This window comes from Passer domesticus, chromosome 11, assembly GCF_036417665.1.
Source record: "Passer domesticus isolate bPasDom1 chromosome 11, bPasDom1.hap1, whole genome shotgun sequence".
In the NCBI taxonomy this organism is placed as follows: Eukaryota; Metazoa; Chordata; class Aves; order Passeriformes; family Passeridae; genus Passer; species Passer domesticus.
The window spans coordinates 17,006,607-17,031,765 of NC_087484.1; the positions used below are offsets into that span (position 1 = coordinate 17,006,607).

The 25,159-nt window shown below is 43.8% G+C and overlaps 2 protein-coding genes across 3 annotated transcripts in view; one reads left to right on the plus strand and one right to left on the minus strand.

The window, feature by feature from the left end:
* Positions 1-1,429: 1,429 nt before the first annotated feature.
* MOGAT1 (monoacylglycerol O-acyltransferase 1) lies at positions 1,430-24,913 on the minus strand. 2 transcript variants are annotated; one of them, XM_064385994.1, is made up of 6 exons: positions 24,385-24,913; positions 14,954-15,132; positions 14,359-14,560; positions 11,586-11,760; positions 7,931-8,130; positions 1,430-4,989 (listed from the first exon to the last, which is right to left on the minus strand). In XM_064385994.1, the coding sequence occupies exons 1-6, from the start codon at positions 24,896-24,898 to the stop codon at positions 4,835-4,837; spliced, it is 1,425 nt and encodes a 474-aa protein (XP_064242064.1). In that variant the 5' UTR covers positions 24,899-24,913; the 3' UTR covers positions 1,430-4,834. The 2 variants fall into 2 exon arrangements, with proteins under 2 accessions (XP_064242064.1, XP_064242065.1); XM_064385995.1 differs by having other exon boundaries at positions 23,744-24,446.
* Positions 24,815-25,159, plus strand: part of FARSB (phenylalanyl-tRNA synthetase subunit beta) — a 35,612-nt gene continuing 35,267 nt past the window's right edge. The window contains exon 1 of the mRNA XM_064385993.1: positions 24,815-24,954. Within this exon, the coding sequence (XP_064242063.1) occupies positions 24,897-24,954 (58 nt within the window). The 5' untranslated portion in view covers positions 24,815-24,896. The remainder of the gene's footprint in view (positions 24,955-25,159) is intronic.

Below are 25,159 nucleotides of genomic sequence, written 5' to 3' on the forward strand. Positions count from 1 at the left end.
TACTGTCCAGGATGGAAAAGGATCCAGGCTAGATGTCCACCAAATTAGGCAACAAGTATTTCTTGATCCCAGAATGCTTTAAGGGAGTCTCTTCCTCTTTTGCACTGGAAAACGCTTTTCCCAGGCTTGTGCTATTTGTGAAACTTAATGTTAGGGTATGAAAAGCAACCATAAAGGATATGGTTCCTCACCTATGGTTCTTAGGTACTTTTTAATATGGATATCTTTCTCAGCATATGACTACATTAAGCAAATCTATTTCCTCTTTTTTTCCTCTCCTCATCCTTTTGTGTAGCTCTAGTCTGTCTATTAACTGGGAAAATACAAGGCAGTTCTGGGATCTGTACTGTAGGCACTGCTCAGGCAGTTCAGCTGCCATGAATTGATACCAACCTTAGGAAAGCTCAGCTGAAACACCATCTACATCCACCCCGCTGCCTTCAGAATCCAGCACCTGGCTGAGGAGGTAACATCACTTACCTATCACAAGCAATGGTGACGGGTGTTGCTGCAGCACCTTGGGAAGCATGAATGTCCAGTTCCTCTCCATTCCTTGTTTTTCTGCATTTCTTGCTTTACAGGTATAACTTGCTTCTTTTTTTTGTATTTCAGCAAACCAGGATGTGATGTTGCTCCATTGATGAACCATGACACACCTCCAATTTACACATGTGCCCATTTACATATAATGGGGCTACTTCAAAACAATCCAAGGCCACTTTTAACCCATTTTTCCTCTTTACACTCTTCTGAGATGCAAGGTGGCATCATCCCATATTAAAAAGTATTTAGCTACTAACAGAATACAATTAGCCTTTGTCAGTCTTTGGAATTGCTAGCTGTCACTACAGCTGTTAGTGCTGCATTAAGCTGCTGTACTTTAAAAAGAACAAGCAACCAAATCCCATTAAATACATCACTGTTGTCAGGGGGGTGCTTTTCCTCTTCCCAACAGACAAATGTAATCCATTTTTTACTCCAAGCAGCTGTTTAGCTCCCCAGTTCCTAGTGTGAAGCAGAGCCTCTGTTCTAGGGTACTATTGCTAAGATTTGGACTCCATGCAACTTTCACTTAAAATTCAAACCTTTCTTCAAGCTGAAGTTGAATTAAACTCCAAAAGCTGTTATTTCACCAGTTCCTCAGAAGACTGCCCAGCCTCCCATGCTCCAGCATCCCTGCTGTGCCCCCTTGGCACTGACTGAGGGCTGCTGCAGCCCAGCCCTTCCCTGCTGTGGGTCACTTCTCCCTCAGACCCTTTGGAACCCCGTCAGCAACTCAGCTTCAGGTTCTCCTCAGGAGACTGCAGCAAGCAATCCAGCCAAATTTCTCAGTGTGATGAGCACAGCCTGACAGCCAGGCTAATGTGACCCCTCATTCAGCCAGCAGCAGTGAATTCCAGTACCTGAATTCCAGTCAGCACAAGCCCACTTTGGTACAAACCTTTATTTTCTCACACCTCCTTGCCACAGCTATCATTGAAACAACTGACATTCATATTTTACAGGTACCATAAAAAGTTACAAAGTGTAAATTACGCTGTGTAGTTCACAAAGTAAAAATACTCGAGGATTGACTTTCAGTCACTGGAATTTGGCACAGAGGGAACAGGCAGGAGCTTCATCATGAGCGTGGCAGGCAGGCAGTGTTTGCACGGTTTAGAGGCAGAGCTTCTCCTCTTGATGGATGGCTGGGATTACCTGTGGCACTGAAAGGCACAAAGAGAAACACCCCAGGAGGCAGCCCCAGGCAGTGTGGCATCCCACCAGCAATCTGAGTGCTGCCCAGCTCTTCCAGCTGCAGCTGGGGCAGGGTGTGCCACCGTTCCTACCAGCTCCTTGCTCGTGCTTTGTCCAGCAGGAACTGCAGCCGGGGACTCTTGCTCCAACAAACATGGGCACTTCTCTGCTGCAGCAGTGCTGGGGTTGGTGCCTGTGGTGGCCAAAATGGGTCTGTGGCTGCCAGGGCTCTGGCTCTCAGGCTCAGGGTTGCATGGCTGCTTTACAGATCCACACACTAACACAGAGGTAAATATTTCAGATGACACCATGTCTATCACGTTTAGAGACAGAATTCAATTTTAAAACAGTCCTGGGCACACTAGACAATTGGTTAAAAAAAGGTAGTTTGGAAGGACCTTCATAAGCAATATGCAGTGGTAACTGAGCAACAATAAATATTTGGGTTGTTTGGAGATTTTGTTGGTCTGTTATTTTTTGTTGGGTTTTTGTTTTTGGGTTTTTTACCATCTCCATTGTTACAAGCAATGACAATGTCAGTAGTCATAGCAACACAATCCCTACTTGTTCTACCTGAGCCAGTTATGGATGGCACAGAGAGCCCACAGATAATTTCCTCATGGAATTCAGAGGAAAGCCTGTTTATAGGATACCCTTTTGACCAGATACTGTCCCAAAATCAGTATCCACATATTCCCTAGAAGTTTTGATTAATTTAATTAACAAAAAACATTGTTACTTTCCATCCTCAACGCAAAGCTAATATTTTTTAATTTACAGCGTGATCTTCTGTATCATTAAGGTAATGGAAAAAGAACTGACTGAAAATGAGAGGAAATATCTCATTAGAGGAGATGATCTAGGAGAGCACAGTCTGACAGACTCCAAATTCTTCTTTCATGAATGATCCTTACTACTCATCAGGGCAGGCAATACAAGTCAAATCCAAAGGAAATTTCACATAGCTGGCTAAGACAGAGCAACTGCTCAGGGATCATCACTTTGTACAATCCTCAGAAATGAGACTTCTTCCCTGGTAACAAACCTGCCATGTCTGACCTCCCTAGAAACATGCCCTTCCAGAGCTGGAACAGTCCTGATCTTACGCTGGTGTCAAACACACACAGCCACAGTGCTTCCTCTTCTCAAACCTGCTCCTAAACCCCATTTTTGCTGAATGATAAGACAGCACTCAGTATTTTCCATGCAGAGAGACCAGAGATCTCAGCCCAAGGAAAGGCGGGCAGAAAGTGAGGAAGCAAGATGCCTGCACCACAGTGATCAGCAAAGGCCTGGGAAGGGAGGGCAAGCACACATGGCACCAAGAAAGCTCAGGGAGAGGTGAAATGGGCACATTGACAGAGTCTGCCAGGGAAGAGGGGCTTCTTCAGGCACTGCAAATTCCAGCCCTGGTTCCCAGAATGTTTGTGTCATTGCAGAGAAAATGAGAGCACGACTCAGTGCTGTTTACATCCGGATGACAAACAGGCACTAGAAGGAAGAGCCCTCTTAAAGAAACCAACTTGTTGCTGGAGGGTATTTTGGAGCAACAAGTACATCATGCATCTGCTCTGTCTGGCAAACACTTGTTTGGCTTTGGGGCGTTGGTTCAGCCGGAGTTCACTCCATAGAAGTAATTTCCATTCTCGTCTTTTACCACCTTCATCTTGCTAAGATACTTTGTCTCCAGGGTTCCACCTTGTTCTCAAAGCCCCAGCTGTTTCTCCTAAGAGCCTCCAGCCCATGGAATACACAATGTGTCCAGCACTGCCATTCCTGGAGCACCTCCGTGCTCAGCTGAGGCAACTGAAGATGCCCAGCTGCCTGACAAGCCCATGCATGACCTGCCAGAGCACCTCACTGATGTAACATTCGGGTACCAAAACTGCTAAAAGCAGAGCAAACTCTTCATGAACATCAGACTGCAAAGTCTGAAGGCAGTCAGAAAGTATGTACAAATACAAGAATTTATCTCATAAAAATTCAGTAATATATTACAATTCTTTCCATACACAATAATCTCCAAGACCTAGGCATTTTCGCTGAAAAAAAAAGTTTGGCTAGGATTTTTTTTTTTATTATTTTCTGAAGTGGATATCCACATTTAGGATAAACCTTTTCTCAAATTCAGGCACCTGTTTTATGTACAATGCATCCCTTAACCTGCTGCACCCAAGCTATGCTCACATTGCCTTGGCACTGCAGCTGTGTCACCAGGCATTATCAAGTACACTTTCCTTGGTGAAATTTCAGAACTGACTGAACAAACTGGGCTCCCCTTCCTTCTGTGCAAGTGCTTGACATAGGATTATTTTTAATTTGCACAGGATGAGAGTTCACATGATTCCCTCCTTTTCCTGTCCTGTGCCTGCCATCTCTTCTCAGGTTGAAACTACCAAATCTGCTTCACGTTCCAAACTTATGATCCAAAGCACAGATTGTCCAGAAAAGTCACATCATTCAGTGCTTCCCACCCCCAGCAAACACCTGCACACAAAAATCTCAACACACTGTTCTCCAAACAGGTTTGCTCTGCTCCATGACTTGGACAAACCATTTTTGCCAATATCCAATTCAGGGCTGAAGGATCCTATTTATTCTTGAATTCTCATGTGATTGGTTTACAGTAGCCATCTGCTGAAAACACACACCTTCATTCCTGTGGAAGAGCAGCAGGGGTGTCTGACATTCAGAGAAGAACCTGATGTCATGTTTGATAAATGCTGGTAAAGCTCTCAACCTCTAATCAAAGACTTGTTGGATTTATGCTTCTGCTACTGATCTCATGCTGGGGCAATTTCCTGTGCTCAAGCTGTGGTGAGGACATCTGTGTGGAGTCTCTCACTCACATTTCTGGCACACATGAACCTAAAAGGACAACTCAAAACAGCAGTGGCTTCAAGGCTTACATCCCAATGATCCCTCCCCCCACCACCCAAGAGTAAGATAAAAATCAATAAATCATCTAATAATCCCTTCTTAAAAATATTCCTTACATTAGGATAATTACAGATTGCAAAATATGGATTGCAAGAAAGACATCTTTGAGCAGACACTGCTTCTTTGCATGAGATTTGGAATTACAAATTGTAATTTGCTACTCGAAGATGAGAGATTTATGTGCAGGGATGCCATAATTGCTTTTGTGTTCTTCGAATAATTTCTTTAGTTTCTGTAGATACAATGCATGTAGCTGATCAATCTCTTCAGTGGTGGGGTTCAAGTTCTGTTTTACAGGGATGGGGCTTCCCACTGTAAATCAAACACAACAGCATTAGCTTCATTGACATCTCAAGGAATTGCTGTTCCTTCTGTGAGAGCTCCACCACAGCTCCCATCCAGATTGCAGAATCACAGCACAATTTTCTTACCTTGGGGGCTGATCCTGCCTTTCACAAGCCTGAGTCCTATGTCTGGTTTTTCACTTCTTTTTGCTCCACTTCAGGTAAAAGGAATTGACACCCCCACCCCCCAACATTTCAGTTTGGCAGCAGAAGAGCAAATGAGAAGAGTGATAAGCTCTAATTTGAAGGAGCAGTTGACACTTCAAGATACAATCCTATGGGTTATGTGCTGTCTACAAGTTCAACACAGTATTTTAAAAAATGTACTTTCTCAGGGTCTTCTGATCTGAATAGTAAAACCTCTCAGTGTGAGGTGTGCTTAAGAGGACAGTGGTGCCTTCAACCACACGTGAACAGGACTGAAGGAAATATTTATCTTCCAATTTATTCAAAATGGACATCACTGCACCAGAAATGTGACCTCAGCCTAGGGAGGGGTAGCATGTAAATTCCCTAAACCCTGTGAGGGGTGTCTGAACCATCCATTGCCCACAAATGTCACTGGAACCAAAATGTTCTCCAGGCACTGTGCAAAGCCTGCTACCTGCTCCATGGGAGGTGACTCTGTGGAAATCCAGAGGGCAACCTTCTCTTCCACAAAAGGCTATGGCTAAAAAGTGGATTGCTAAGAGAAGCTTCTCATGATCTCAGTCTCTCCTGTGTTGTTCAGTCACCAGATTTTAACAGCTATTCTTGCATTGGAAGCACCAACACCTTAATAGACCCAACTGGGATTACAGAGAAAACCTAGAAAAACAGAGAGCTAAAAGCACCCTCAGGACTTTTCCAAATGCACCAGAAAATTCCTGTTAAGAGATGTTGCCACTTCAGATTGGATGGTGATGACTAAAGGGAAGCCTAGCCAGAACCACAAAGAGCTGGGCCTGCATTTTCCTGCTGCAGCTCCAGCTGCCACCATCTCTCAGGCCCGTGTGGTGCTGAAACTCAGACTTTACACAGATGGGGTGGGAACCCATGCCTGGATTGAGCAATACCTTAGAGGTGTGAAATCAATACACATACAATACAGGATTTCCAGAGGTAGGACTGGAAACAGCAAACAGCCCCCAAGGCCTTCTGCAACAGTCTCTTCTCCCAGGAGTGAAGATTTCTTGTGGGATAGAAAACTACACTCATCTCTCTAATTATGTGCAGCTTTAAGGAACTTGCTTAATTTGATATTTTAGAGTTGTTTCTATTTCTGTAAAGCAGTAATAAAAAAAAAGTAAAGGAAAAACAAAAGTACTCATCAAGCCCAAAACACTCAAACTTCACAGATCTTGGCTTAGCTGAATGGCTCTTGGATCCCTGGCTTCTGAAGCAGCACTGGAATCACCCATACTTGGCCACGTTGGCAGCACAGCTCATCACCTCAGGTGAGCTCCCTGCAGCTCTCAGGAGCTGAGCCATGCTTTCAAAGCCAGGCTGAGGCATACCAAGAACACCCCACACACTTCCAAGGACACAGGGACATTGTGATAGCTTCTCAAACATGGGGAAAGAGACAAAAAAGGCAAAGGACCTCTTGAAATCTTACAAGTTCTGTTGCAAGACTCTGGTCTTGCTGAATTGTAGCACTTCTGTGCTTTTGTCATGATGACAAAATGACTCATAGAATAAGACATTTTAAACTTCAGAACAGCCCTGGTGTCATCAGCCAAAAAAAAAAAAATAGCAGATTATAGATCTCATCCAATACATCTCATTTCAAAGCTTTGATAACTTTTCTGCTTTAAAATAAGTGCCATTTTTAGCCTGCCTGTGTACAATGCAGGCATTAAAATTAAATATTTTCAAAATATTCAACTGCATGAAGTGATAAAACACAGATCTGCTTGAAATTTAACATAAAAAGAGCTATGTGTTTGTCTTAAACATTTTTATTTGTTTAATACTATAATCACATCAACCCCATAAAAAGGGAGGGCCACTTTCAAAGTCCCTTGTGGAACACCAGAAAAGCTCAATTTTCTTTAGTTCACTCAGGTAGAATCTGACTAAAACTGATTTATCAAAAAATTTACAGAGAGACAACTGTTGCCTTTGCATGAGACCCAGCATCACCAATTTTCTAAAGATGTGCTTGTCAATAGCACTAGTAAAACCATGAAAAACATGTTCAGTTCCACACTCCAGTAAGAGCAGATGAGCAGCAATGAAAGCTTTTGGGGAAAAACACTCTCCCAAACTGCCTGTTGACGTGACACGCACACTCACAATTAAACATGACAGGATCTTTCCAAGGGAAAAAGCTAAGAGGGAAGGAAACACCCTAAAGACCTGCAAGGCTATCTAAGTGGCAGCGTGCCCAAGGGCTGTGGCACCACGAGGTGTCCTCTCCCTTTCCTCCTGCATCTCTCCCTCTGGCCTGATGAGCACCAGCTCAGGACCACACAAGCTCCTTCCAGCAGCCCTGCTCCAGAGCTCTGCTGGGCTGGCTGTACCTCAGCTGGAATATCCAACTGTTACTTCTCTGCAGAGCTAAGAAATGAAGGTTCTGGGCTTCACACAAAACATCAGAAGCATCCAGAACCCACAGCAACAGCTGCAGAGCTGTGGCAGCCCTCTTGTAAAAACTGGACAACTCTTGGATTTGTTTATGGATTGCCAAGGATAGAAGCCTATGGGTAACTGAGAATGAAGAGTAAGATTTGTCCTGGGACAGAAAGGGGAAAGGGAGGAAAGAACTGTCCCCTTTAACTGGGAAGGACAGTAAACGTCACATACCTGTTTTAGATGCACAGTAATTAATTCTGTTAGAACAGATTTATAAATTTACAGATATTAGCAGCACATTGATGATTTTTTAAACATTTGCAAACACATTAGAAAAGGTGCAGGGAACTTACCAACAGTATGAATAGGCTGCCTGTAAGGTATTAAGCCAAAACTGTATTGGAATACTCCTCTAGCATGAAATAGTGGTAAAGCAAAGCCCATTATCTTTTGCAACTTCTCCTGTACATTCCTAAGCCATGAACCTTTGGGGTTTGCAACTTGCTTGAATAGTTCATTTTCACCAAAGGAAAACACTGGGACCAGATGAGCCCTGTGAAACAAAGAGGACACTGAGAATTCTCCATCAGCCTGCACTTGCACTGCAGTTCACATCAGCAGCATGGAAACAGTTTCACAATAACCAGCACAGAGAGTTTCAGCAGCTTTGGATTTCATCAGCAACAGGCATTCAACTCTTCTCATGTGCAGCAGCTTTTTGGATGCCTTGGCTGGTTGGTGTTTAAAAAAAAAAGTAATTGGCACACAACTAGCAACTTGCTTTTGGCAGTATTTGGTTGGTTGGTACCTATTGCAATTTGTGACTGTTCAGAATTATGAAAATGAGTTATTGCATGTATCATAAGTATGTTATTATCCACCACTATTTCAGCAAGTCCACCCTTGTTCCACTGCATTTTTTCCCTTGGCAAGCAAAGAAGCCTCACTGCTAACTTTATAATGCTCCCAGCTGGGTGGCATCAAAACCAGATCTTGGCTTTCCCTTGTCTTTTGACCGGAGTAATGCGTGCCCTTGATTTCAGCACAAAAACCTTGACATAAACCAGACACCCTCACAGACACGAGGGCAATGCCAAATTCCTTCTCTGCCATCCAATTTCCAGCCAAACCCTGCTTCCTCTGGACTTCTTTGAAAACAGAAGCCATAATCCATTATTCCCAGAGGTCACATCTTACCCACAGAAATTACATGAACCCACTTTGGCACTTGCACAGCCTAATGAATTCTCATTCAGTTCATGAATTGGCCTGGGAGGAAAGGCACTGACTATCTCCTGGACAAACAACCTGAGTGGATAGAATCAGTGCAGGTAAACCCACCATTGTATTTAAAACCTTGGCTGCAGCATGGTTTTTGATTAATGCTTAGTTTCATTAAATATTCTAAAGAGTTTAGAGGAAAAAAAGCAGGGTAATCCTAAGCAGTCTCTGAAGGATTCAGGGACATTTTCTTTACTTAAATCCTAGTTTCTGTATCTTAGCTCTATTCTGTCCCCAAGGTTTTGAGAAAAACCTTACTGTAAAATAGCAGTATTGCTAGAACATTGTCAGAATGAATATCTGCAGAGCTGTGAATGCTTGGGGAGGGTGCACTGAGGACAGAGCTGGCTGTGGAGTGTCAATATCCACCTGTAGAGTAAAAAACAACTGCTTCAACAGCTTCTTTAGCCTGAGGACTCACACAGACTATCATTCCCACATGCTGTTCTGACTAGTGTCTGCTCAAAGTTTCTTTCTCCAGTGGATTTATCACCCTGCCACCTGTAAAAGAAATATCATAAAGCCTGGTACTTACTGTGGCTGTGTAAACACTCAACTTTTTACAACACTAAGACAAACAGGAACATCTTGTGGTGCAATAGCTGTGGTGCCCTAACACTGTGGGATTTGTTTTAATCTAGTGAAGAATTTTGCAAGATACTATGTAGGAGGCTGAGACAGAGAAATAAGTAACTTATGATTGTGAAATTAAAGATAAGTTATCTGATTCATCATTTGTTTTGTGTCTTTAGGATTTCTTCACATTGTATCAGATATTTGAACTACCTTGGACCAAAACGTCTTTTGCAAAAGTGCAGAGGACTTTTGCTGACATATTCAGGCCACATTTGACAAGCTCCTAGCTGAGGAACACAGCTTCTCTGTGCTGGCAGCACAGCAGTCAGGGCCAGAGAGCACAACCCTCTGCATTGCCCCTTCCTTCCTGAGCTGGTATTTGCTGCTGCAGATCATGAGCATCAGGAATGTGTGCAGGCACTGGTGGAAGATGGGTCTTCTCATCTGTGTCCAAGCCTCCCTGGCCCTTTCATTTCCAGTTGAGTTGGAAATTTTCTTCCCATTTTGTTAATTATTTAAAAAAAAATACTTCAAAAGCAGAAGCAATTACTAGATGCTGAGTCTTTGGGCAAGAGCTCTGTTAGACTCACACTGTCCCACAGCCCTGCTGGACAGATGAGAAGTCAGAATTCCTGTGCTTCCCAAAGAAGCAGGTTTTTGTGCTGGTGTTTGCAGGAATGACTTGGAGCCTGCTGGTTACATGACCATGTGAGTTGTAGCCCTTTGCCACTGGGGCAGAGACAGGCACTGCCACCCAGAGGAGGGCTCTAGACAGCCATGGCCCTTTCAGAAAGATGAGGACCATCACTGGAATCTAAGTAAGTGAAGGGGTAAAGGGGGAATTCCTGTGTTTTGTAAGTGTCCCACTCTTGTTGTTGTGGTGGAGATGCTTTTGAAATCAATGTCCTGAGAGGCACAGGTGTATCTGATTTCTCAATCCAGATCAATTTAGATGAGCGATAGCCTCCACCAACCTCTGTGATACGACAGACCAGACATCTATCAACACACTCGTTAAAAAAAAGTATCTAAACATTCTTCTGATCTTTATGGTTAAAACAAATAAAAGCTAGTGAGTGTTGAGGATCCCACTGAATCAATTAACAGTTGAGCAAAAACTGAGTAAAGGACTCATTTAGGCAGCAAACTCCTAGTTCAAATACACAAGTGCTTTTTCTGGGTACAAATTAGACTAGAATGTTACATTCTGTTGGCAAAAAAAATATTCATGAGAATCCTAATGATATGTATAAGAAATACCCTTGGAATTTTGGCACAGAACGATTTCTAGAACAGTTTCTAGTTTTTTGCACTCTGTGTAAAAGCATAGCCCCTCTTCTCAGAGACCACCTTTTCTCCAGTTAATAGCTTAAAAAGCTCTTACAGATTTCTCAAGACTAGTCTTTTTTTCTCATTGCTCCACATGTCAATGTATAATCCTGAGAGCTGTTCAGAAAGTGTAGCTGGAACAGATCACTGGTTGCAATATTTCTAATATACAAACCATCTAGACCAGTCCAGAACAAACACAATATCTTATACTCTATAAATCACTCAAAATACATTTATGCCATCTCTGTTTAATAACACACTGATGGCTGCTTCATAGTAAAAAGTTATCTAGTTTTTCTTGAGATTTTCACCCAAAATTCCCAGGAATTTACTTTTGCAAATGGCAGTCTTCAAAATAAAGTCTTTAGAACCATAGTGAAAACAAATCCTCCTAGACCATCATTCTCAGTGATTTAATGGAACAAGGCCTGGCTATCCAATCGTTTGTTTGCTTAAAATGATAAGAAAATTCTACTTTAATGTATCTTCAATTTACAGAATGGAAAGCAGAATGTTTGCTCTACTCAGCAAAGCCAGCCAAGATTTACTAATATTGTTTCATAATTCTTACTCTTTGCTAGTGCAAGAAACAATGGAAATAAAACAAGATACACTAATAACAGCTACTGTCACAAATTATGAAAGTCAAAGGGAGTTTTCAACACTCCCAGACTGGATCTAGGTGGACAGATTGGCTCCTGTGCCAGATATCTGCATGTTCTTCCACACTTAGACTCTTTCAAATTCTCTAATTCTATATAATATGAACTATATTTAAGAATCAATCTGCATTCAAAGCATGCTTCATGGAAGACCTACCCATGTTTCAGGGCCATTTTAATAAAGCCCTTCCTCTTGAGGATGTTCAAGGTCAGGCTTCCAGGATGTGCATTCAGAGATTCCTCTGCTCCTCCAATCACAATGACAGATGCATGGCCACCTCCTTTATTGCTCAGCACATGGGAGACACTTTGCTTGGATGCAGAAACCATTCCTTCAGGAGGAAACATTTTAAAAGTGACCACTGGATCTTCATGTACAAGTACAGTGAAATTTAAGAATATTTTAACAATATATAAATTATTTTTCAAAATTATAACAGCACAGAGCAGATTTCAAAAGTTTGGATTCAAGATCCTTACTCTGCAACAGATTTGATTTTGGGCATGTGCTTTGATTTCACACTGATGAGTTAAATGCTTTTGCCTATTCCAAGAGTTTTGAGTTCTTCAGAGTGTGCTCTTCTGGCAACTTAACTCCCCCTCAGAGAGACTCTGTGCCCAAGAACAGAGGAGGTGAATGGCAGCAGATACTGCTCAGAGGCAGCAGCTGAAGCTGTACAGCAGGTGCAAACACAGGCACAGAGGGGTTAGCAGAATGTATAGAGGACTTGTGAACTCAAACATGGAGCTACAGTTCCAAGAAGATCCCTCCACTCTTTTCACAGCTATAAAGCAGCAGCATCTAAGGCAATGGCATGACAGCATCAGAAGATGCAGAAAAGACTCACTTCTACAATTTCTAATAACTGCATCAGCTCATTCTCTAGTAAACAGGCCCAGGCACTTATCAATATTTAGGCTAAACCAGCAGATTACATGAAGGTTTTCTGGTACTTCTGCTGATACAGATACTTCTAATTGAAGGCACACTGCTGTACAAGACTTTATCATCTCCTTAGGTCATTCTCTGGACTTGGTGCTTTGAAAAATCCATTTTCCAACAGATATGCACCTAATCTTTCAAAGGTTCCTCTTCATTCTTGCCCTATGTTTTATTTCAAAGGCTTGTAGTAGTCCCATTTATCCAGAAGCTATGTTTTATTATATGTGTTGAATTCATATAATAGAACTGACAATTTAGAGATCAAGTCTTGTTTACATTGTTGGTTTTACAGAGCTGGTATCAAAATGCACTTTTGGATGTTCTGCTCCCTGCTTGGTCTTTTTACCAATAGAGACATTACAATGTGGATTATAAAAATTTTGGAAGAGAGGGAAGATGACTGTGATCTACTTTTGAGAGCTGCCCACCAAGAGGAATAGCTTCCAACTGGAGCAAGTCCAGACCTCAGCAAAAAGCTACGTCCATTTGCCATATCTGCCTTCACAGACACTGTTACTCTGAAAATGCAGCTGACCTGGGACTCACAAATAATTCAAGTGGTGCTCATTCAAGTCAGCATGCATTTTCCCTTGAAAGGAAAGCAGAAATCACTGCCTTTCCCCAGGACAAATGTGTCTCCTGCTGAAGCAGAGCTGCCCTGCATGCAGGGCACTGCTCCGTGCTCACACCACAGCCCGAGGGTGCCACAGCTGCACTGCCAGAGGCAACAACTGCACGTGCTAGAGCCAGGCAGAAAGACTGGGAAATGAAACATGGTGCCAGGAGCATGGCTTTCAGGACATGGAAGATTTTACAAGTGTTTTATGATTGGACTGGTGACCTGTATTACACCAAAGGTCCCCTCTCATTTATCAGCTGCATACCTGTGAAAACCAAGCTCCAATGCTGGCTCTTCTTTAGTGTGCTTTTTACTGCAGCTCTTTCTCATTCTGCAGGTAAATATTTGTTCCCATGGGTCAAGTTGCCAAAAACATGTAAATCTGACTTCCAGACAATGATTAAACAACAGTGTTTAAAATTGCAATGTTCTACCACTGCCAATCCCTCACTTAGCAAGGCTCAAAGAACGCCCTCAGAAAATACATTTGCATGGAAAGGCATTCTCTGATATGTTGGAGTATACACAGATAAGTAATTCTGATATTAATCTGGGAAACATCCTAGGCATGTTTCTCTGCATGGCGCAGTGGAACAGCTTCTCTGAGATTGCAGTGTCTGTGTTGCAGTCGTGAATAAAGTTAGATCTTTGTCTCCCAAACTTGTGCATCAGAACATGCTTAAATGTTGTACTTGAGTGAATTTAAGTAAAATAACTCATTTATTAAACCACTGAGAGGGAGCACCAGTTCTTATGTCATTCTTCTCTTTTTCAGTTCCCCCAACTCAACTGCTTGTTATTTTTATCTCTTATTACTGTAGTACCAGTCATGAATGTCACCTCTTTATGACAAATGCTTCTCAGAACAGAGAAAAAAGGTTCTTCTTTTTAGAGTTTACCTGTCAATTAAAATTACACAAATTTGCAACATAGTACTTGAATCAGAAGGAAGCAATTAATTTCGGAGTATAAAGATATTTGTAATGTATAACACGAAGCCCTTCAGGTAAGAGATTAGCCTGAATTTGTTTTACAAGTGCCTGCTAATGACTAAATAAAATTACAAATTGTTATGCCCTTTTCCTCTTGTATATAAGGGGTACTCAGGACTGCTGTTTGATAGTTCAAAGGAAAACCAGCAATTTCTTTTCAGATAGAAAAAACAACTCAGTGATATAGTTTACAAAACTATTAATAAAACCTTACAAATTTTTGCTACAACAGTTCATCATAAAATAGAGGTTAAATTTAGCACCAGCAGTGATCCTTCTGAAATTACTTACCATATATAAGTGGAAGAATAGACTCTACATTTGTAACAGAAGCTAAAATATGGAGCAACAGTTGAGACATTCTGCTTTTACCTACCAGCACTCATTATGTATTCTCTGAAGAAGGGACAGCCAAACCAGATGGGCATGATGTGGAGATATGGAGTAAGCCCAGGAAATAAATTTTTGAAAGGAGGATCGGTGCAAAAGTTTCCGAAGGCTCCAGCAACCAGGACCCCATGAGGGTGAAAGCCAAGTAAGTAGTTGTGATTTGGGTTCAGTTCTGAAGTTTTTATAAGCTGAAAAATAGAGTCAGTGGTGGGCATTATAATATTTACCTCAGAAACAACAGCTATGGAGATTACACATTGACAGGACATAGAAGCAATGACAATGAGTTTTCTTCTGAGCACTTAAAATACTGTTCTGCTTTACAGATAAACAAAGCTTAAATAGATGTGTCAGGATACCATGTCTAGATTTACTGTGCTGAATTGCTATCTTGTCACCCAACAGCCCAACTAGAAAACCAGGCCCTGCCCCTTTTTGTCACTAAATCTCAGATTTTGCATGTTTTAAAAAGAAGTTAAGTTCACCCTGCAGTGAGTATTAGAATTTTAGCAAAGATGAATCTTAGGTGTTTGTTCATGGTTATGGCTATTGAAGCTGTTTGTGAGAAACCTTTTACTCACATGAATGGGAAAGTATTCCCTGAAGTACTTCCAGACAGTCCAGCTTCTGACCCAGTGGGACCGTCTGCCCCCCGCACACGGTGTTCCCCAGTCGAGGTACAGCCACAGCAGGTACAGAACAGCAAGGAACCAGAAGTTGCCCAGGATCAGGATCACGAAGAATCCACAGCAAAACTCTGCTACAAGAGACAAAAAGTGAAAGCATAGCAAGCATTAATCACATCTGTGTCCTTTTAAGAATGCCTGACCTTCATTTGTTTTTAGAGATTTACTGAAAATGCAAACAAATTCAACTCAGCTTATTCCAATGGTGTTGTTACAGTGAGGGTGAAACATCACAAGGGTGTATCATCTCAGTCTATTATTTCACCCTCCACTGCACAACTGGATGTTTGGTTGAGAGGATCTGGTTTACCTAAGGCAAAATAAAAGGAGACAGCAAGAGCTAACAAGGATGTAATGCTTTAGGGATAAGAAAGGAAAGCTGGGGAAGGAAAGAAGGAAAGGGAGCCATAGCAACATCTCTTTTCTAATTACAGGGATGTTGGGCAATCATTTTCTTTTCTCTTTCTCAGATCTCTACCTATAACATGGGGTGGTAGTTCTACTCCCAGCCAAAAGTGCTGCCACTGGCCAAGGAGATGCACTAGACAAGACCAAAACACAAACAAGTTCCACTTCAGCCACTAAACCCATCAGTCAAAGGGGAAGTTCAGCGCTGCTATGGGAATGCAGCAGAAGGTTAAGTCCTGATACTTTCAAACTCAATTAAGTAAGAATTGTAACATCCTGCTACAATAGTGATACATAAGAATTGTATTATACACAATTCAAAGAGCAGGAAAAAGTTGTTTGGTTAAATATAATGTGTTACTTGGAGCTCAGCCTTGTAATAATTACTCAGGGAAATCCTATGGAAACTTTACCTTTGTAGAACTTGCAAAATTTTAGTCTTGCAGCATGTTGAGCAGCCCTGGTCTGAGATGTGTGAGGAGCAGGAGCTGCTGCTCTCTGCCCTGTGGTACCCCTGCAGCAGCCTGCTTGCTCTGCCACCTCCTGAATAAACCCCTCAGGCTCATGGAGCAGATGCTGAAGTCCAGGTTGCAAGGGAGCCAAGGCTTTAACATCATAAATTTATACAATGGCAAGCAAAACGGGACCTAGTTCTCACTGAAGACTCAATGGGCAGAGTTGCAGGAACACAACGTTTTTCAGAGATATTTTACAATGCAGAAGCATTACTTTATGTCTCAAAACTGACTGGCTTTCATGACAGCAATATCCTGTGGACTCCTAGAAGAAGTTACACCAGTGAAGCATACTGAGCTAAACACACCACTAAATAGAGGAGATTTAAAAACAAACAACAGAAGTATTTCAGGCAATAATTTGGCTCACACAATGTAACATCACCAGAACTGAAAACTTTAGAATAAGTAGATGAACCAAGAGTAAAATCCACTCATCCTAGTTGAGATCACCTTCATTCAGGAGAGACATTACTTGGGTGTTGAAAAGTCAGCAGATTCCGTGGACTGTGCAGGTTTTGAGCTGAGATCTCAGCTTGGTCTACAGGCAGACTAGCATTTCCTCCAACCTGAATATTTACTTTTTCTGAACTTCACCCAGCTTGTTCCTGTGCCTAGTCTGACTGTGCCTTCAGAACAGAATTGGATATCTTGTCTAGAAGGGGATGAACATTCACATTTCCAGGAGGATTATGAGCAGAAAAATAAGGAATTGCACTTGCTCAGAGGAAGGGAGAAGGAAATGACCATAAACAAAAGCCAGGAGCAGGACAACACCTACCATTTTCATACCCCATTCTTCAGTGCAGAAGCTCACTGCTTCCTCCTCAAGCAAACAACCCTGGTCTTGCACAGAAAAGCACTTGAGCAAGAGCTCTTGGAAAACACCACAGCTAACTGAGGCCCACAGACCCCCAAAGTCAACATGGAAAACTCACAGGAACTGAAACCAGTTCTAAGGAGCATCATTAATGCAGGACAAGGAACACGGGTGAAATATGACACTCAAGTTCCACAGCGAATTTCACAGGGAACCCCACAACAGCATCACTCCAAAATAGGGCACAAAAGTCTATTGAGGAAAGGTCATTACCTGTTCCTTTGAAGAATAGATCTTGAAACTACAGAAATTTCTAGGAATGCTAATCTGGACAGGATGACAAGGTTCTCGGTTTAAGTTTGAACAAGTATGAGAAGTTTTTTTCTAGCAGCTATAAATCAATTAATTTGTTATGCAAAATGTAATAAGTATTTCTATTTCCTATCCTTCCTTTCAGAAGCACTTCCCACTTAACACAGAATCAATCACATGGCTTTTTTAACACAGAATCACATGGCTTTTTACTATGAGTTTGCTAGCAAACAGCTGAAAAGTGCTTTGCAGCCAAGCATCCTTGCTGTGAGAGCTGATTACATCAGCAGTGAGGAGGCCCAGATAGCAGCAGTTAATCCTCTGCAGACAAACATCCACCACATCAACAAGCTGGCTGCTTTGCTTTAGCTGGGACACCTTCCCCAGTGCAGGCAAGGTATGGGGAGATAAATATGCTGTTAGCACTTCCTCAGGGGAGCTCAGCATCTTGTAGGACAAAGTTGATTACTGCATTCCCAATGAGACATGTGAGGCAAATTCCTTTTACCATACCTCCTCATTATTTCAACGAATTAGCAGCCTGCAAGATGAGCTAAACGCTGATGACTCAAAACCAATGAGCCTGTAAACACAAACCTGATGTTTTTTCCTTCAGACAAGACAGTGAGTAAATAAATAACAACCAATTTAACTAAATTCATAAACAAATTCCAGGCAAAAGGTGAATAACTTGGGATTTGTCACTCTACTGCATCATGTCCTTGGATGTAGTTCCAGGGTACATTCTAAGTGTAATTTTTTGGTTGAACTTGGATTAGAACTTTGAAAAGTATCTCTGTGATATATGGGATTTTGGGATAGGTGAGGGGACATGAGGAAATATAGATTAAAAGACAAATCACTGACATGGAACTCTGAACATTGGGTTTTGAACCAATGTTGGTGGGTCACTTCTCCTACATTTCCCATTTACAACACATGGATACTCATATTTTGCAACAAATGGCGAAAACCACTCTATGTAGTGTGAGCAACCAGCACTGGCAGCCATCCTGCCCAGTGATTGCACACCTGATACTTCAGTCATTAATCAGGCTCTGAGTTTGCAGCTGGGGGCACCAAATTTATGAAATAGTTGAATACCAGAGATAGGAAGCACAGGTTAAATCTGGAAATTGGAAGCTTCAAATGCATTTGGAGTTACTAAGGCATCAAAAATGTTTGAATAGTATCTGTTGTGAAAGCCAGCAAATGCAAGATTGTCCCTAGAAGAGAAAGCTCCCATTATGCTCAGAGCGGTCCTGGACAGCATGGGCAGAGCAGGTGTGTCCCTGGTGCCAGGTGCTGGTGTCACCCCAGCGGCACTACAGGCTCTCTGCAGTGCTCCAAAATCCAAAGGAGCTCACTCAGAAACTGGCCAGGCAGCCAGCATTTGTTGGGTATGGATCAGTCTCCTGTGAGGCCTTTGTCAGGTTATTGGTGACAGCTGGGAGCCACAGAGATATCTGAGCACTCCTACAAGGAAGCTGCATCTCAGCAGTGCTGTGACAGCAAACACAAACACTCAGATGCCAAGGCCTGTTGGTGCTGAAATTTGGTTCCAAGTTCCCAAGACCTTCCACTGGCAAATACTGATAAACTAGAGATACAGAGCATTACACAAAACTGACTTGGAGATAGAGTGGCCTGGATACCATAAATCCCCAAGTTACTAATCGCCAAAGCCCAAGACAGCATGCCAAATTTAGTCTACATGTTTCCCATTTCTTTTCTTTCTCCTTAGGCATTCACTGTCACTTATATTCACATAGGGGTTGTCAGGCTAGCGTCTCTGACCTGACACAGCAGAGCCATTTTTTCTTAGCATTTTTGAGAGATACAAACAAATACACACAGAGACCTGGTTAAATTCCCTCCCTAAGAGGTAGCTAACAGAGGCAGCAATCCTAGATATACTAGTCAGTAAGAACTCAGTTATTCTCTGCGATCACACTTCAGACCCTACCCATAGGCCACCAATAAACTTCATGGATAAATGAGTACAGAGTGACAAAAACAAGTAGCAATACCAGCCAGGTTGCTAGGAAAGGCTCATGGAGCTTAGCTGAGTTTTCTTAAGCATCTAAAGGTTGGTTTTTTTTTAAGACTTTGAGGAAGAACAAAACTATATTAGTTATCCAACTACAGCTGATGAATTAAATCAGCACCAGATAACAAACCATTGTGGCATGTTTGCAGGAAAGGTTAGTATTTGCTTTAGCACATTACACTGACACCTTCTTTCTCAACACAGAAACCACTTATTATTCCAGCAGCAATCTCTCACTCTGTGGCAAACGTTTCATCATTTCTATTCTTTTGGGGAAGCCAGATCCACAACTCAAAACTGTCTCCAGCAAGTTCAATTAACAGACTGCTTCATCCTACATGCACGGAAGTTTAATCACCAGAGTACAGGATGTAGTTTAATATATACCAACGTCTTCAGCATATTATTTTGTGGCTTTGTGCATATTAAAGTATACCTTATATTATAAACTGATTTGGCATTATTAAGGGTTTTGCAAATAAATACAGGGGTGCCTGCACAACAGTCACTTCCTAAATCCCCAGGGAGGAGACCAGGGACACTGCCGGGCCCCAAAAGCGGGCCTTAGAAGATGTACTATTCTCCCCTACCATCACCTTTTCTCAGAGAAAAACACTGGTATCCCTTCTGCAGGGCTAAACCCTCATTTCCCTCTCTCATCGTCTGGCCCAAGACACCACCACTCCACCCAGGCTGCTCAGTTTTGCATTTGATTTTATACATGTTCCAAGTCCACTGTCCATTTTCACATCAGGAGCACAGAAGTTAGCAGGAGCACATAGCTCACCAACTCACCTTCTAATTTTACTTTCTTCAAAAATGCTGTCATTTGATTTGTGTACATTGGAGAGAAAACAAAAGGTAAAGCACTGGGAAAACAGCACTTCGACCAGATCTGACTGATTTTTGTTTTATTGGTTTTGCCTTTAAATGAGCCCTTTGATCTACCTCCTGATCTACCTCACTGACAGATGTGCAGTACTGAGGCACACAGCTCACACCAAGGATAAATGCCACACTGCTGTGTGAGAAACAGAAAATCTACACCTGTTCCCAATAAGAGGATATCAAGCATACTGGTAAATGCAGCAAAATTCATTCAAAGTTCTTTAGAAAAACATTTCCAAGCTTAAAAACAACGATTTCCTGCAAACACCAGGCACATCCATTGCACCCAATGACAATTCATTCAGTGCACAGGCACAATGAACCTAGATAGAAAAATGGGGGTTATGGAACCTCTTTGTCAGTCCTGCAGCACTTACAGGCTTGGAGATTTTATTTCTCCAGGTGACTTTCTGCCTGGGGTTGGGTTGGACAATGGCACAGAGTGATCAAGAGCAGCCAGCACAGGCTCACAGGCAGAGAGGCTGTGGGTGTTGCACGAGCTCGGAACAGGGCCAGACCTGCCCCAGGACTGTCAGCCCCCAGCCAAGCGAACAAATCTCAAATAACCATAACTACAGACTTAAAACTACCATCTGTAAAAATTGTCTGGTTTGGCCTTTTATCCAAAGTAGATACTATGAGATTGCAAAACTTCATCTATCTGCTGTTTCAGCAGTAAAACACTAATGGCTTGACACTAGGCTTCAGCCTGAAGCTGTTTTGGATTTGTGCTTAATACAGTGAGAAATAGCATTTGCCAGTTTTCAGTTTTAACAGCTTTAGTTTTCTGGATTCAGGACCGGTAACACTTGTCTTTCAAAAGACAGAAGCCCAATTATAACACTTCTCTCTTTCACAGAACTTATAGCCAAACTTTTCAGGTCTGCTGACTCGGAGAACATAAGATAGAAAACCACATGGCATTTTCAGCCAACACACAGTGGGAATCTGTTAATGGGCATTTCTCTCATCTAATCCAGAAACTCTTACATTCACCTCCCAGTATTTCAGAACTTCTTTTTGCTTCTGGTGTCATGCCCCTGGATAACGAACAGGCAAATCACTGTTACAATGAAAACTTGTGTTTTCCCTTTGAGAGTGAACTTTGGCAGCTTGCAGCACAGAACAAGGAAGCACAGGAACTTACAGCCAGAATGTTAAAGAGGTTCCTTTTGTATATAATGAAATTCTGTGCACATCTGTACAGCTTTTTTGAGACAGAGGCATGTTTACTCTGCCTGTGCTGTAAAGCAGAAGCAATGGACCTCTAGTGCAGATCCAGCCCAAGATGGTACACTGCATGAAGAAGCAGAACTTTGCTTGTACCAGGCTGCTACTGTTATTTTTTCAGTATTTGGAGATCTGATTCAGTCTTTCTACAGTGGGGATGAGATTTAGGCTTCAACAACTACTGCATGTCTGTATTTCAGGCCAGCTTGTAAGTAGCACTAGTAAGAGGGCATTTTCAGTCATCAATTCCAGAGTCTCAGAAAACCATGCAGCATTACAACAAAGCAAGCCTGGAGAGCAAGGGCTTTTTACATTTTTCAGCCAGGAAGATAAAACCAAGAGTCTTTTATCCAAGTCACATTGTGAATTCTAAGTTATAATAGGCTCACATTCCCCTTACAGCTTACTCAGTGTGCGAAATCACTTTTTCATATGTCACTCCCCAGATTTGAAGCATATCATTGACCAATTCAGTTTTTGTGATTCAGGGCACTAATTTTCAGAGTTATCTTGCTTCATCTGTAAGTCCCACAGTTCATTTAACTAAGCCATGCCACGTTACAACATACCTAGATGGACAACTTCAGCAGCTAAGCCAGTAGTACCCCATTTATTCACTGCTCTGAACAGAATCCCTCTATCTATATCATGAATCATTAGTTGTCATAGGGCATTATCTGTTCAAGTTTTCACATGCAGCTATGTAACACAAGACAGACAATCAAATCCCCTCCCTGATTTGAAAAGTGTCGCTACTGAATCCAAAGCTTACAAACAAACAAACATCTGTTCAGAAAAAAAAAAAAAAAAAATCTGAAAAATCCAGACATAAGGGCATTCCAGAACATCAGAAACCAGCCCATTTCTCACTGCTTTAAGTCACTTAGGATTCATCCACCTGAATTTTCCTGCAGCTAAGTGAAACTTTTTGGCCAGATCACTGGCTGACCTTTCACTTGAAAGCATCTGCCTACGAAATGACAAGGTCACATTGGTCAGCTCTAAAGATAAACACCCCCATAGTGCACAAGCAGATGAGTATTATTAGAATCAAGTTGTTAACCATTCTTGCAAATCCATTTTTTCATGACCACATGAACTCACGATACTCAACATAACCAGCCATAAGACCATTTCTGAGTTGATTTTCCTTGACATTCCCAGGCAGTGCCAGCTGCAGATGACAGCTCCCTACTTTGCCTGCTAAACTACAAAGAGGGGATTTTCTGCATCCCGATCACTTCTAGTAAGCGCAGGAAGATGTGGTTTTCTGCAGCAGTATTGCTACATTAAGAAAAAAAAAAGTTTTCTTCCACTGTTCCTGAACTTCCACTGCTTTATAAGACTTAAATAGTGGCTCATGCCAAGACCTAATTCAATAACAGAAAATTAAAAGTACAGACTACTTATAATGTAGTCACAAATAGAAACTGTATATCATTTAACTACATAAAATCTTGAGGTAACAGAACATCTGCTGATTAATCTGTGAAGATGCTTCATACCCTCCATACTTCCCCCAAATCTTTCATATGTGGATTAATAACCTTAAAAAACCCCTGAAAGACATCAGACCATCTGTAGGATAATATATTTGTAAGAGATGCACGGAAGATAAGTGCACACTACATTTCTCCTTGTAAATCCTAGAGCACAGACAAGCTTGAAGTGTTCCAGCATTTCCAGTAATACACAGGTAGCTCTGTACCTCAGAAGAGCCTATTCAATAACCACTTCCCAATTTATACAATCCATGGATTTAGCCTCATAGAGTTCAGGCTTATCTTACCTTATCAAGTGATGAATTTCATCAAATTCAAGATACCGACCCATGTGAATACAATTTCCTGCTGTGAATAGGTGCTTAATGATAGGTGTCTATTAAGATATTAGGAAAATTAATTCTAGAGGAACAATCAGTAGAAAAAGAGTACCAAGTAGAATTAGCAACACTTTCTTAAAGCCAGTGAGGATATTTTTCATACATTTACAGAACTGTCTGCATTTGAATTAGTTCACTGACAATGCCCATTATTTTTCATTAGTTTGTTAAATGAGAATTTTATTGAAGTACAGCATATAAAGTTATTTAACGAAATTATGAATGAAAACAGCATTAGTCATGTACCAGACTTTATGCCTATCTTCGATAAAAAAGTTGCTGTCAGAAACCAACTGGGAGTCTCAATGAGGAACCACGGAAACTAGTTTTTTAGGCTCGTATTTGAAGCAGAACCCATAGAAAGAAACAAACCCCCATAAAAGAGGAAAAGCCATCCAAAGCTTTCCGGGAAGAAAGAAGTGCGATGCTCCTGCCCGCCCAGGGATCGCTGCTCGCCCCCGGCCGCTTCTGCACCCACGGCTGGCACCGAGTGATGCCCATGGGTAACGCCGGACACGGAAAAAGCCGCTTCTCGCCCTTTTTTCTCTGGGGCAGGGGCAGGAAGGAGGAAGGCTGTTACCCAGCAGGAGGAAGGAGAAGATCCACTGCAGAACGGCGACTGTCTGGATCCTCCTCTTTAGGGGGATATTGATGGGGGCAAACTCGACCTTCATGCTGACGGAGAGCAGCGCGGGAGGCGCGGACCCGCCGGCTCCGGCCCCAGCCCCAGCCGCCGCACCTGCCCGCTGCGCGCCGCTCTGCCGCGGCCCCGGCCGTGCAGGACGCGCCCCTCCCGCCGCCGGCGCTGCCCACGGCCGCGGGTCCGGCAGGCGGGGACGGGGAGGCGGTGCCGCCCGCCCCGGCCGCGGGAAGCCCGATGCTGGAGCGGGCAGAGCCCGGGCACGGCTGCGGAGCCTGGCGGCGGCTACATCCCCTCCGCCCACAGGCGGCTGGCGCGGCTCCCCCCGCCCGGAGCGCCGCGCCCGCTAGCGCTCCGCACCAGCGGCAGCGGGCGGAGGCAGCGCGGCTCTGTGGAGCGAGCCCCGCGCCGCACGCCCCGCACCTGCCCTGCCCTGCCGGGCTTTTCCCCTCGGAGCGCCCGCAGACCCGGCGTGCTTAAGGCTCTTAGCATTAAAGAGCTTATGGAGCTGACCCAGAACTTAGAGTTCCTACAGAGTTTGGCGTCAAGCGTTTCGTTTTTAATTACACCAGCACACGCACAGCCTCCTGCCGCCCGCGGCGCTTCACCCGGCGCGTCCCTGACAGGGATCGACAAAATAAAACTGCGGCGTGAAAAAGAAACCACCCCCGAAACTTGCACGGCGTTGCTCCAGCTGACCCCCCTTCTCCATGAGGACAGCGGCAGCGCCGGGATTCGCCGTTCACCGCGGGAACAGGGACAGCGCCGGGCTCGCTGTCCCCACGCGGGGACGGGAACGCCGGGACTCGCGGTCCCACACGGGCCGCCCCTCCCGCCCAGCGGGGCCCCGGCGCGGGCTGATGTCACCGCCGTAGCTGCCCGCCGCGCTGCCGGGGCTCGGCGCGCCGCCCGCCCCCTCCCCGGGCGCAGGGCGGGCTCGGAGCAGCGCCACGGCCGCCCGGGCGCGGTGTCACGGCGGCGGCGGCGCGGGGGGCGGCGGGCGCGGTCTGAGGGCGGCCCGCGGGCAGCGCGGCGGGCGCGCGGCGGGGCCTGGCGGGGGCGCGGCGCAGGCGCAGCGCGGGCCCGGGCCGCCATGCCGACCGTCAGCGTGAAGCGGGATCTGCTGTTCCAGGCGCTGGGCAGGAGCTACAGTGAGTGCCCGCCGTGCCGCGTCCGCCCGGCTGATATCTGCGGCCCCTGCGCCGCTGCCCGCCCCGTGCGCGCACGGTGCCGCCGGCCGCGCCCCGCGTGTCCCGGGTGCGCTGGGGCTCTCGGGGGAGCTCAGGCCTCAGAGCGCCCGTGGCTCCCTGCCCACTGCTCCTCGCCTGCCCACGGCACGCCAGGCACAGCCGTGTG

Bases quoted from the DNA above. Each gene is read 5' to 3' on its own strand.
- MOGAT1 (XM_064385994.1), bottom strand. From the start codon at position 24,898: ATGGCGGCCCGGGCCCGCGCTGCGCCTGCGCCGCGCCCCCGCCAGGCC. The intron at 11,761-14,358 runs GTAGGTAAAAGC...TTCCTCCTGAAG, and splicing joins AGAATACATAATGAGTGCTG to GAATGGTTTCTGCATCCAAG. The intron at 8,131-11,585 runs GTAGGTCTTCCA...TTTGTTTCACAG, and splicing joins AAAATGGCCCTGAAACATGG to GGCTCATCTGGTCCCAGTGT.